Source organism: Drosophila sechellia, chromosome X (genome assembly GCF_004382195.2).
Source record: "Drosophila sechellia strain sech25 chromosome X, ASM438219v1, whole genome shotgun sequence".
Classification (NCBI taxonomy): domain Eukaryota; kingdom Metazoa; phylum Arthropoda; class Insecta; order Diptera; family Drosophilidae; genus Drosophila; species Drosophila sechellia.
Genome location: NC_045954.1, coordinates 13,030,163 through 13,042,877, shown reverse-complemented (window position 1 = coordinate 13,042,877; position 12,715 = coordinate 13,030,163). Strand labels below are relative to the sequence as shown.

At 44.2% G+C, this 12,715-nt stretch overlaps 4 protein-coding genes across 6 annotated transcripts; 3 read left to right on the top strand and 1 right to left on the bottom strand.

The window, feature by feature from the left end:
* Positions 1–201: 201 nt before the first annotated feature.
* LOC6618650 (vesicle-fusing ATPase 1) lies at positions 202–3,664 on the bottom strand. Its single transcript, XM_032726810.1, has 6 exons — positions 3,426–3,664; positions 3,258–3,346; positions 2,960–3,178; positions 1,262–2,890; positions 1,046–1,204; positions 202–978 (listed from the first exon to the last, which is right to left on the bottom strand). The coding sequence occupies exons 1-6, from the start codon at positions 3,432–3,434 to the stop codon at positions 846–848; spliced, it is 2,238 nt and encodes a 745-aa protein (XP_032582701.1). The 5' UTR covers positions 3,435–3,664; the 3' UTR covers positions 202–845.
* Positions 3,665–4,144: 480 nt separating this feature from the next.
* On the top strand, positions 4,145–6,337 carry LOC6618649. 2 transcript variants are annotated; one of them, XM_032726165.1, is made up of 2 exons: positions 4,145–4,295; positions 5,519–6,337. In XM_032726165.1, exon 2 carries the CDS (start codon positions 5,573–5,575, stop codon positions 6,158–6,160), a length of 588 nt encoding a protein of 195 aa, XP_032582056.1. In that variant the 5' UTR covers positions 4,145–4,295; positions 5,519–5,572; the 3' UTR covers positions 6,161–6,337. The 2 variants fall into 2 exon arrangements, with proteins under 2 accessions (XP_032582056.1, XP_032582057.1); XM_032726166.1 differs by lacking the exon at positions 4,145–4,295 and adding an exon at positions 4,773–4,924.
* Positions 6,338–7,249: 912 nt separating this feature from the next.
* On the top strand, positions 7,250–8,814 carry LOC6618648. Its single transcript, XM_002042871.2, has 2 exons — positions 7,250–7,401; positions 7,996–8,814. The coding sequence occupies exon 2, from the start codon at positions 8,050–8,052 to the stop codon at positions 8,635–8,637; it is 588 nt and encodes a 195-aa protein (XP_002042907.1). The 5' UTR covers positions 7,250–7,401; positions 7,996–8,049; the 3' UTR covers positions 8,638–8,814.
* A 902-nt stretch (positions 8,815–9,716) lies between these two features.
* Positions 9,717–11,911, top strand: LOC116802319. 2 transcript variants are annotated; one of them, XM_032726475.1, is made up of 2 exons: positions 9,717–9,869; positions 11,093–11,911. In XM_032726475.1, exon 2 carries the CDS (start codon positions 11,147–11,149, stop codon positions 11,732–11,734), a length of 588 nt encoding a protein of 195 aa, XP_032582366.1. In that variant the 5' UTR covers positions 9,717–9,869; positions 11,093–11,146; the 3' UTR covers positions 11,735–11,911. The 2 variants fall into 2 exon arrangements, with proteins under 2 accessions (XP_032582366.1, XP_032582367.1); XM_032726476.1 differs by lacking the exon at positions 9,717–9,869 and adding an exon at positions 10,345–10,498.
* The last annotated feature ends 804 nt before the right edge of the window (positions 11,912–12,715 follow it).

Sequence of the window (12,715 nt, the reverse complement as noted above, 5' to 3'; positions counted from 1 at the left end):
TTTCAAAATGTGTTCTTGTTTTCATTGCTGTTTCATTTGAATACAGAATTCAAAGTAATTTCTACAGAATGGTAAACTGTGGTTTCAAGTTGAATGGGTAGGTTTTTAAACATGAATAAGAATACTCCTGAGAAGCCCAACTTTAAAAAGTAATTTCTTTTTTAAAATGAAATGATAAGCAAAAAGGCGAGCCAGTTAAAATTGGAATTTAAGTTTGTTTTACTTTATTTAAGATATAATTATAACATTGGCGGTTAACAATATTTGATTTAATAAATATTTAATTAGTTAGTTACCGATAAACAACGTTCACAATGCCCAAAGGCAAATACTTTGGTGTTTTCTCCCGTTTTTCGTTTCTTATTGGGAATGTACTGAAGCAAAAGTCCTAAAATTAAAGGTAACGAGAAAGATTATCATGCCTTTAACGAGTTATTAGCTACGCGTGTTATTTATTTATAAATGTAATTGAGTATCTGTCCATTTTAGCCATATTATGTCATTTATATGCCATCATCTTCAGGTCACGGGTCTCACATATCTGTCTGATTTGATTGAGCTCTGTGGGGGAACTCAGAAGCATACGAAACTCCTCCGGGATGTGGATTGTGATTTTTATCTGGGTTTTGGGACCGAACAAACATCGCAAAGCCTGGATTGTTTATATATATATATATATATATATATATCTGTTTATGTTATATATGTTTAGCGGTGTATATGTACGTGTACATGGAGATTCTGATTCCGTTTGTGATTTGGTTTCATCTCTATTCATCGCCCGTCCTTAGCACTTAGAAGCTAATAATTGAGACTGCATTTGGGCACATACAGTTTTAGATGCCTTACTGCCGCGCCACCATGTCGAGACCACCCTCCTCTTCCATCTTGGACAGGAACTTGATGGCCCGCTGTGATTGCTCCGTTTGCCTAGCCATGTCAATGAGACCCAGCAGCTTCTTGATGCCAATAAACACGCTGGTCAAGATGGATAGGTAATCAGTAATTATTTATAGGACGTTTTCCTTAGAATCAAATATCCTACCGTTTGCCCGCCATCTTCTTGCCAATCGCCTGGATCTCGCCCTTGCTAAAGATGTCCGTGTTCTCCAGCACGGCCAGAACGTGGTCCGGCTTAGAGAGATTAGGCACGTGGAGCACCGAGGTGAAGGCCGTCAGCATCTCCATCTCTTCCAGGACCTCCCTAATAAAAAAGAAGTAGGAGTAGTAATCGACAGGGAAATCCCGAATCTCAACATACCTCCTGCTCGATGTGCATAGTATGAGCAGTTTCCGGCCCTTTGGTGGCTGTTTCTTGAGCAGCACCAGCAGTGCCTGTAGCGTCATATTGGAATACCGAGGCCCAATCGATCCGTAGTCCAGCAGGCGCTCCACATTGTCCACCACAATGCAGCTAAGCATGGAACGATACGCGTCGTCGAAGATCTTACGGATGTGCAGGCACTTGGCCGACTCAGTGTAGCCGACCATGTCCTCTGGCGAGCAGACCTTCACGAACGGGAAGTCTGACATCTTGGCCAGCTGAGCGGCCAGTGCCGTCTTACCAGAGTTGGGGGCTCCGGCCACGAGTACGGAGACCAAGCCGCTAGACTCTGGAGCCTTGGCCTGCTGCACATACAGCATGCCGTCCTCGAGGAGATTGCTAACCGGAGTACCCCAGTTGATAACACCCCGGGCCAGCATATTGTCTAGAATCTCCTGGGCCGTACCGAATGCCGGCTTAATGTCATTCTCCAGCGAGTGCAGGAAATCATCTCGATTGACCTTCAACTTTTCCATGGCCTCGGGATCCACGGTCACCTTGGCATCGGCCTTGATCAGTCGGTTCATGGCACTCGACTGGGCGGCACGGACCAAACCCTCCAGCTCGGCACCGCTGAAATTCTTGGTCAGTGCGGCGATCTCCTTGTTGTCCACATCGTCGTTAATCTTGTTGAATTCGCGCATCCGCTTGGTGTGGATATTGAGGATCTGGACGCGACCCTGCTCGTTGGGCAGGCTGATCTCCATTTGGACCTCGAGGCGACCCGGTCGCAGCAAGGCCTCGTCAATCATGTCCCTGCGATTGGTCATGCCGATAACGAGGATGTTGTTCAGCTGATCGACGCCATCGATTTTGGTTAGCAACTGATTGACGACGGTGTCGTGGACACCACTATTTCCGGCCACGGAGCCACGCTGCTTGCAAATGGCATCGATCTCGTCGAAGATGATGATATGTAGTCCACTGTTGGGACCCAGGCGCTTCTCCTCCTCCTCAGCCTCGGCAAACAGCCGGCGGACATTGGCCTCCGATTCACCCACGTACTTGTCAAGAATCTGCGGTCCGTTGACAATTTTCGGCTCCCTGGCATTCAACATAGTGCCGATTTGGCGAGCCATCAGAGTTTTGCCCGTACCAGGTGGACCATAAAGAAGAATGCCCTTGACGTGCTTGCAGCCCAGCTGCTCGACTAGTTCCGGTGGGAAGACACGGGATGCGAAGGCTCGCCGGAATATCGAATTGAACTCTTTGTCCAGGCCACCGATGCCCATCTTGCCAAAGTCCCAATCCGGGTTTATAATGGACTGGCGCACCACCTTGCCCTTGCTCTTGCCCTGCAGATTCAGCGAGCTGTTTTCGGCCTTCTCGAACTGCACCACCGTGTTGCCCAGAATGCGGCCGAAGCGGACATTACGCATCGAGGTGTCCTTGCCCTCGCCCAAGCTCTTGGGATCGATGGCCTCTAGCGATTTGACGGCCAGGCCGAGAAGTTTCTTATCCTTAAAATTGAAGACCAGTGATTGGCCAACGGTGAGTGCCATTCCGGCGAACTGCATAAGGAACTCCTTGGCCATTTGATCGGAGTCATAGGGTTCCTGGGAGACACTGCACAGGATGGTAGATAACAATCGATATTACATAATACCCTTGACTCAGTATACTATATGCACTCACGTCTTCTTCTGCAGAAAGTCCGTCTCGAAGGACACACAGGTGATGACATCCGAGCTGGCATCGAAGCGATAGGGACGAACCTCCAGTTCCTGGTTAATGGACACCATGGCCCACTTTCGTTGGACCAGGGAGAAGCCCACATAGCCGCTGGGCACCTCGACAGTCCTCTCCAGCGCAAAGATGAAGTGCTGACCTGGAGCCGGCGATATGTCCGCATACCTGCAAGCGATGCAAGTAGGTATTATATATATACAAGCAATGAATTACCAGGACTTGTATGCCCAGAAGGACCACCTACTTGATTTCCTCCGGAAAATCACCAACATTCACTATAGCCCGATTGGTCAGCGAAAGCTCGTCCGTGGGACATTTGGTGGCCTTCAAAAGCTACGGAAACCATTATAAATCTTTAGTAACAAGTCTAAAATAGGCCTAAATAAGTCTAAATATTGGGATTTCAACTCACATAAGCCATTTCTTCAGATTCTGCCGAATTTTTTCAGGGGGTTGTTTACGAGCTGCCAAAAATCGATAATTATAATCCAATGGAAGTACTTTAATGGTCAGAAAACGCAGCTTTGTGTGCGAGTAAACCTTTGATATTTGTTCACAGTGTCACTGAATCAGCATAACTATATATATTAATTTTTAAATGAATTGTGAACTGTATCCTTTCCTAACTTTCAAAGAAGATGCGATCTAAAATAGCAATCGATTTAAGCACATGCGCGCATAAATCCAGGGTTGGCGAACTTTTTAGTACATCCATATAGGATTTTTTTTTTAATATAAGTTTCTTTTCCAAGTTAGAAAACTAAAGATTCGTATGTGCATGATTTTTTTTAATAATATTAAATAAATTTACAAAAGAAGCAGTTGATTTTGTAAATTGGTAGACTGCTCAAGAGCTCTTTAATATAGAATTTATATATGTATAAATATTAATAAATTCCGCACGGGCTTTTATTACAAAAAAATGAAATCATTTAATTTTTAAGTTATTTTCCGGTTAGAGCAGTATTAACTTGTTACCGCAAATATACCAGACAATTTGTGGTCTGCAATAATCGACTTATCGATAATATACGGCTGAACGAAAATTCAAATCTAGTGTGCATGAAAATATGGAGACCGGCTGAAGGTTTACGTATTTAAGCGTCCAGTAGTCATTGAGTTTAGTGTAGCTACATTATTCGGATCATTAGGAACTTTTACACTTTTGAGAGCATATCAAAATTTGGTACTCGTCTTTTTTACACGACAAAATTTTATAATTTCTAATATTTTTTCGCCGTTCTGTTCGATGAAGCAAAATTAATTTATCAGTAGTACGACGGTGAGTGACGAAGCCAATCGCTAACATCCTGTACATATTGTACCATTCCGAGAAAGTTTTTAGACCACAAACACGGCTATTGCAGCGTACTTGTATAAAACAAATTTCTAACACGCTTTTTTACACAACAAATCGCGGCTCGATGCCATAAGTTCAATGCTATAAGATTGACCACTGCTTGCTGGGTGCAACATACCAGCGTTATTTGCAAAACACGGTTTCATATCAGTTTACAATTTTTGGACGACTTATCGATATCTCGCTGAAGGAGAATTCAAATCTAATAAGATTAGAGAAGTCGGTAAGAGAAGTATTAAATTGCTACCGCAAATATACCAGACAATTTGTGGTCTACAATAATCGACTTATCGATAATATACGGCTGAACGAAAATTCAAATCTTGTGTGCATGAAAATATGGAGATCAGGCGAAAGTTTACGTATTTAAGCGTCCAGTAGTCATTGAGTTTAGTGTAGCTACATCATTCGGATCATTAGGAACTTTTACACTTTTGAGAGCATATCAAAATTTGGTACTCGTCTTTTTTACACGACAAAATTTTATAATTTCTAATATTTTTTCGCCGTTCTGTTCGATGAAGCAAAATTAATTTATCAGTAGTACGACGGTGAGTGACGAAGCCAACCGCTAACATCCTGTACATATTGTACCATTCCGAGAAAGTTTTTAGACCACAAACACGGCTATTGCAGCGTACTTGTATAAAACACATTTCTAACACGCTTTTTTACACAACAAATCGCGGCTCGATGCCATAAGTTCAATGCTATAAGATTGACCACTGCTTGCTGGGTGCAACATACCAGCGTTATTTGCAAAACACGGTTTCATATCAGTTTACAATTTTTGGACGACTTATCGATATCTCGCTGAAGGAGAATTCAAATCTAATAAGATTTATGCTAAATACACAGACGCATACGCGAAACACAACACGAAATGATGCTTATTTTCGATCCCAACGCTTTTTGTGAGTGCATTAATGCCATTGCAACCACCCCACCCATCCCCCCATTAATCCGCTGCCAGGTTCTATTTGCAACACTTTCCGAGCTGGTCAACTCAACTCCAGCGTGCTGGCAGTGGGTCAAAGTAATTACACGGGGTGGTGGCTACTCCATTGCAGCCACAACCATCACACAACCACTGATTTTACCATAAACAGAAGCCAATCGAGTTATTCCCACCGCCTTGCCCGCAGTGTATCCTGGTCCAGACTATAATACCCTCAACGTGTGAGCGTAATCCAGCCACCATGCATTCTGGCTACAGACGATCCCAGAGCGGGGAAGCGCCATCCATTCGCAGCATTATTTCGCCCTATCGCTTGGTGCGTAGTGCCTCCGACAGCGTGGTTCCCAGTAGGACCAATTTTAGTGGCATCCGCCCGGTGATAGCCGCCGATTTGCCACCCATGGAGATGTCTGAAAAACTTACCGACACGCTAAAGTCGCAGTTATCGCAGCACCAGGATTTCCTCAAGTTGTCCCGGGGGATCAGGGTGAATTACATATTACAATACGGCAGCAATTGCGATGAGACGTTCTTAAAGCATGGCAGAGCCCTGATCAAACTGCAGCAGGCCGTTGGCGACCTCACCTATCTGGTCGATCAACTGAAGCTGGCGTACGAGCCCGTTTCCTATGGAAAGGTAGCCGTGCAGGCTCAACATGCCGATAAGCTGGCCCAGCTATTTGAGAAACAGCTCACCGCCCGCAATGAGCAGTTGGAGCAGCAGCTAGCTCGGGACACTTCACTCCCAAGTCGTCCTAACGATTCCCGCACGCGCAAGGCCGAAATGGAAGAAACTATTAAGAACCTGCGCGCTTGGCGTTTCAACTAAGGCCAGCAAATCGAATGTCAATATACGAGGATGATCTGTGATGATGCCTTGGTTTTGGAGACGAATTTATATATATACATGTCTTTGGTAATCCACCTGGACTGGAACGTTCTACTTTCATACTGATTCAGGATCAGTATGACTTCCACTTCAACTCCAAATTAATCGAGTGCACCGCAGGTCCAGACAAGTTATAAATAAAATTACAAACTGATAAACTGTAGCTATTTCCACTGAGTTCACTTTCCCACAGCCCAACGAATTCGGATCCGAGTTCCCAATGTCCCCAAATCCGGGCTTAAACATGTGTTTTTTCAGTCGTATATCTTTCGGCTTTATATCTTCACCGGGTGAGTGTTCTGCATTACCAATTAGTGGGAGTGCATTTGTCACACTCTGTTGTCAGGCCATGATCAAGGCTAAATCTGGTTGGTGAAGAGAGGTGGCGGGTATCCCGGTTCCAGGATCCAAAAAATATACATATATGAAAAGGCCGCCGACTGCAATCAAAAATCCATTTACACTCGCACGATCCGTGGTTGTCCAAAGTGGATGGCCCCTTGGCCGCCGGTCATGTGCATTGGAGCTTTTGATTTGCTGACAAGCCAAAGTCATGTTCGTAATGCACTGTTCCCGTCTCTCTCTTGTCATGTAGTGCCCTCCCTTTCGCCAGCTGGGATCCGACCAACCTGAACCTGAAGGACGGTATGGCGCACTTGGTATAAATAAGGAAAAGGGATATACTCATCATATATATATATCATTCTTTTGGTTGACGAGTCTAAATGAACCAGCGTAAGTCACCAGTGTTAAGTAACGAAATCGCACGTATTGAAAGTGCAACTGAAAATCAATAGCCCTTCAAAAATTGCAAATGAGATGCATGATAAACTTCGAACTTTAACGTATGTAAGTGTATTGGTGGTGACCCCGTTTAGCCAGAAGTGGTGAATTTGCTGTTTTTTTTTGTTCGATAATATACGAGAATATCCAGCTGAACGAAAATTCAAATATTGTGTGCATGAAAATATGGAGACCGGCTGAAGGTTTACGTATTTAAGCGTCCAGTAGTCATTGAGTTAAGTGTAGCTACATCATTCGGATCATTAGGAACTTTTACACTTTTGAGAGCATATCAAAATTTGGTACTCGTCTTTTTTACACGACAAAATTTTATAATTTCTTACATTTTTTCGCCGTTCTGTTCGATGAAGCAAAATTAATTTATCAGTAGTACGACGGTGAGTGACGAAGCCAATCGCTAACATCCTGTACATATTGTACCATTCCGAGAAAGTTTTTAGACCACAAACACGGCTATTGCAGCGTACTTGTATAAAACACATTTCTAACACGCTTTTTTACACAACAAATCGCGGCTCGATGCCATAAGTTCAATGCTATAAGATTGACCACTGCTTGCTGGGTGCAACATACCAGCGTTATTTGCAAAACACGGTTTCATATCAGTTTACAATTTTTAGACGACTTATCGATATCTCGCTGAAGGAAAATTCAAATCTAATAAGATTTATGCTAAATACACAGACGCATACGCGAAACACAACACGAAATGATGCTTATTTTCGATCCCAACGCTTTTTGTGAGTGCATTAATGCCATTGCAACCACCCCACCCATCCCCCCATTAATCCGCTGCCAGGTTCTATTTGCAACACTTTCCGAGCTGGTCAACTCAACTCCAGCGTGCTGGCAGTGGGTCAAAGTAATTACACGGGGTGGTGGCTACTCCATTGCAGCCACAACCATCACACAACCACTGATTTTACCATAAACAGAAGCCAATCGAGTTATTCCCACCGCCTTGCCCGCAGTGTATCCTGGTCCAGACTATAATACCCTCAACGTGTGAGCGTAATCCAGCCACCATGCATTCTGGCTACAGACGATCCCAGAGCGGGGAAGCGCCATCCATTCGCAGCATTATTTCGCCCTATCGCTTGGTGCGTAGTGCCTCCGACAGCGTGGTTCCCAGTAGGACCAATTTTAGTGGCATCCGCCCGGTGATAGCCGCCGATTTGCCACCCATGGAGCTGTCTGAAAAACTTACCGACACGCTAAAGTCGCAGTTATCGCAGCACCAGGATTTCCTCAAGTTGTCCCGGGGGATCAGGGTGAATTACATATTACAATACGGCAGCAATTGCGATGAGACGTTCTTAAAGCATGGCAGAGCCCTGATCAAACTGCAGCAGGCCGTTGGCGACCTCACCTATCTGGTCGATCAACTGAAGCTGGCGTACGAGCCCGTTTCCTATGGAAAGGTAGCCGTGCAGGCTCAACATGCCGATAAGCTGGCCCAGCTATTTGAGAAACAGCTCACCGCCCGCAATGAGCAGTTGGAGCAGCAGCTAGCTCGGGACACTTCACTCCCAAGTCGTCCTAACGATTCCCGCACGCGCAAGGCCGAAATGGAAGAAACTATTAAGAACCTGCGCGCTTGGCGTTTCAACTAAGGCCAGCAAATCGAATGTCAATATACGAGGATGATCTGTGATGATGCCTTGGTTTTGGAGACGAATTTATATATATACATGTCTTTGGTAATCCACCTGGACTGGAACGTTCTACTTTCATACTGATTCAGGATCAGTATGACTTCCACTTCAACTCCAAATTAATCGAGTGCACCGCAGGTCCAGACAAGTTATAAATAAAATTACAAACTGATAAACTGTAGCTATTTCCACTGAGTTCACTTTCCCACAGCCCAACGAATTCGGATCCGAGTTCCCAATGTCCCCAAATCCGGGCTTAAACATGTGTTTTTTCAGTCGTATATCTTTCGGCTTTATATCTTCACCGGGTGAGTGTTCTGCATTACCAATTAGTGGGAGTGCATTTGTCACACTCTGTTGTCAGGCCATGATCAAGGCTAAATCTGGTTGGTGAAGAGAGGTGGCGGGTATCCCGGTTCCAGGGTCCAAAAAAGTATACATATATGAAAGGGCAATCAAAAATCCATTTACACTCGCACGATCCGTGGTTGTCCAAAGTGGATGGCCCCTTGGCCGCCGGTCATGTGCATTGGAGCTTTTGATTTGCTGACAAGCCAAAGTCATGTTCGTAATGCACTGTTCCCGTCTCTCTCTTGTCATGTAGTGCCCTCCCTTTCGCCAGCTGGGATCCGACCAACCTGAACCTGAAGGACGGTATGGCGCACTTGGTATAAATAAGGAAAAGGGATATACTCATCATATATATATATCATTCTTTTGGTTGACGAGTCTAAATGAACCAGCGTGAGTCACCAGTGTTAAGTAACGAAATCGCACGTATTGAAAGTGCAACTGAAAATCAATAGCCCTTCAAAAATTGCAAATGAGATGCATGATAAACTTCGAACTTTAACGTATGTAAGTGTATTGGTGGTGACCCCGTTTAGCCAGAAGTGGTGAATTTGCTGTTTTTTTTTGTTCGATAATATACGAGAATATCCAGCTGAACGAAAATTCAAATATTGTGTGCATGAAAATATGGAGACCGGCTGAAGGTTTACGTATTTAAGCGTCCAGTAGTCATTGAGTTAAGTGTAGCTACATCATTCGGATCATTAGGAACTTTTACACTTTTGAGAGCATATCAAAATTTGGTACTCGTCTTTTTTACACGACAAAATTTTATAATTTCTTACATTTTTTCGCCGTTCTGTTCGATGAAGCAAAATTAATTTATCAGTAGTACGACGGTGAGTGACGAAGCCAATCGCTAACATCCTGTACATATTGTACCATTCCGAGAAAGTTTTTAGACCACAAACACGGCTATTGCAGCGTACTTGTATAAAACACATTTCTAACACGCTTTTTTACACAACAAATCGCGGCTCGATGCCATAAGTTCAATGCTATAAGATTGACCACTGCTTGCTGGGTGCAACATACCAGCGTTATTTGCAAAACACGGTTTCATATCAGTTTACAATTTTTGGACGACTTATCGATATCTCGCTGAAGGAGAATTCAAATCTAATAAGATTAGAGAAGTCGGTAAGAGAAGTATTAAATTGCTACCGCAAATATACCAGACAATTTGTGGTCTACAATAATCGACTTATCGATAATATACGGCTGAACGAAAATTCAAATCTTGTGTGCATGAAAATATGGAGATCAGGCGAAAGTTTACGTATTTAAGCGTCCAGTAGTCATTGAGTTTAGTGTAGCTACATCATTCGGATCATAAGGAACTTTAACACTTTTGAGAGCATATCAAAATTTGGTACTCGTCTTTTTTACACGTCAAAATTTTATAATTTCTTACATTTTTTCGCCGTTCTGTTCGATGAAGCAAAATTAATTTATCAGTAGTACGACGGTGAGTGACGAAGCCAATCGCTAACATCCTGTACATATTGTACCATTCCGAGAAAGTTTTTAGACCACAAACACGGCTATTGCAGCGTACTTGTATAAAACACATTTCTAACACGCTTTTTTACACAACAAATCGCGGCTCGATGCCATAAGTTCAATGCTATAAGATTGACCACTGCTTGCTGGGTGCAACATACCAGCGTTATTTGCAAAACACGGTTTCATATCAGTTTACAATTTTTGGACGACTTATCGATATCTCGCTGAAGGAGAATTCAAATCTAATAAGATTTATGCTAAATACACAGACGCATACGCGAAACACAACACGAAATGATGCTTATTTTCGATCCCAACGCTTTTTGTGAGTGCATTAATGCCATTGCAACCACCCCACCCATCCCCCCATTAATCCGCTGCCAGGTTCTATTTGCAACACTTTCCGAGCTGGTCAACTCAACTCCAGCGTGCTGGCAGTGGGTCAAAGTAATTACACGGGGTGGTGGCTACTCCATTGCAGCCACAACCATCACACAACCACTGATTTTACCATAAACAGAAGCCAATCGAATTATTCCCACCGCCTTGCCCGCAGTGTATCCTGGTCCAGACTATAATACCCTCAACGTGTGAGCGTAATCCAGCCACCATGCATTCTGGCTACAGACGATCCCAGAGCGGGGAAGCGCCATCCATTCGCAGCATTATTTCGCCCTATCGCTTGGTGCGTAGTGCCTCCGACAGCGTGGTTCCCAGTAGGACCAATTTTAGTGGCATCCGCCCGGTGATAGCCGCCGATTTGCCACCCATGGAGCTGTCTGAAAAACTTACCGACACGCTAAAGTCGCAGTTATCGCAGCACCAGGATTTCCTCAAGTTGTCCCGGGGGATCAGGGTGAATTACATATTACAATACGGCAGCAATTGCGATGAGACGTTCTTAAAGCATGGCAGAGCCCTGATCAAACTGCAGCAGGCCGTTGGCGACCTCACCTATCTGGTCGATCAACTGAAGCTGGCGTACGAGCCCGTTTCCTATGGAAAGGTAGCCGTGCAGGCTCAACATGCCGATAAGCTGGCCCAGCTATTTGAGAAACAGCTCACCGCCCGCAATGAGCAGTTGGAGCAGCAGCTAGCTCGGGACACTTCACTCCCAAGTCGTCCTAACGATTCCCGCACGCGCAAGGCCGAAATGGAAGAAACTATTAAGAACCTGCGCGCTTGGCGTTTCAACTAAGGCCAGCAAATCGAATGTCAATATACGAGGATGATCTGTGATGATGCCTTGGTGTTGGAGACGAATTTATATATATACATGTCTTTGGTAATCCACCTGGACTGGAACGTTCTACTTTCATACTGATTCAGGATCAGTATGACTTCCACTTCAACTCCAAATTAATCGAGTGCACCGCAGGTCCAGACAAGTTATAAATAAAATTACAAACTGATAAACTGTAGCTATTTCCACTGAGTTCACTTTCCCACAGCCCAACGAATTCGGATCCGAGTTCCCAATGTCCCCAAATCCGGGCTTAAACATGTGTTTTTTCAGTCGTATATCTTTCGGCTTTATATCTTCACCGGGTGAGTGTTCTGCATTACCAATTAGTGGGAGTGCATTTGTCACACTCTGTTGTCAGGCCATGATCAAGGCTAAATCTGGTTGGTGAAGAGAGGTGGCGGGTATCCCGGTTCCAGGGTCCAAAAAAGTATACATATATGAAAGGGCAATCAAAAATCCATTTACACTCGCACGATCCGTGGTTGTCCAAAGTGGATGGCCCCTTGGCCGCCGGTCATGTGCATTGGAGCTTTTGATTTGCTGACAAGCCAAAGTCATGTTCGTAATGCACTGTTCCCGTCTCTCTCTTGTCATGTAGTGCCCTCCCTTTCGCCAGCTGGGATCCGACCAACCTGAACCTGAAGGACGGTATGGCGCACTTGGTATAAATAAGGAAAAGGGATATACTCATCATATATATATATCATTCTTTTGGTTGACGAGTCTAAATGAACCAGCGTGAGTCACCAGTGTTAAGTAACGAAATCGCACGTATTGAAAGTGCAACTGAAAATCAATAGCCCTTCAAAAATTGCAAATGAGATGCATGATAAACTTCGAACTTTAACGTATGTAAGTGTATTGGTGGTGACCCCGTTTAGCCAGAAGTGGTGAATTTGCTGTTTTTTTTTGTTCGATAATATACGAGAATAT

Bases quoted from the DNA above. Each gene is read 5' to 3' on its own strand.
- LOC6618650 (XM_032726810.1), bottom strand. The intron at 2,891-2,959 runs GTGAGTGCATAT...CATCCTGTGCAG, and splicing joins GACTTTCTGCAGAAGAAGAC to TGTCTCCCAGGAACCCTATG. The intron at 979-1,045 runs GTAGGATATTTG...CATCTTGACCAG, and splicing joins AAGAAGATGGCGGGCAAACG to CGTGTTTATTGGCATCAAGA.
- LOC6618649 (XM_032726165.1), top strand. From the start codon at position 5,573: ATGCATTCTGGCTACAGACGATCCCAGAGCGGGGAAGCGCCATCCATT.
- LOC6618648 (XM_002042871.2), top strand. From the start codon at position 8,050: ATGCATTCTGGCTACAGACGATCCCAGAGCGGGGAAGCGCCATCCATT.
- LOC116802319 (XM_032726475.1), top strand. From the start codon at position 11,147: ATGCATTCTGGCTACAGACGATCCCAGAGCGGGGAAGCGCCATCCATT.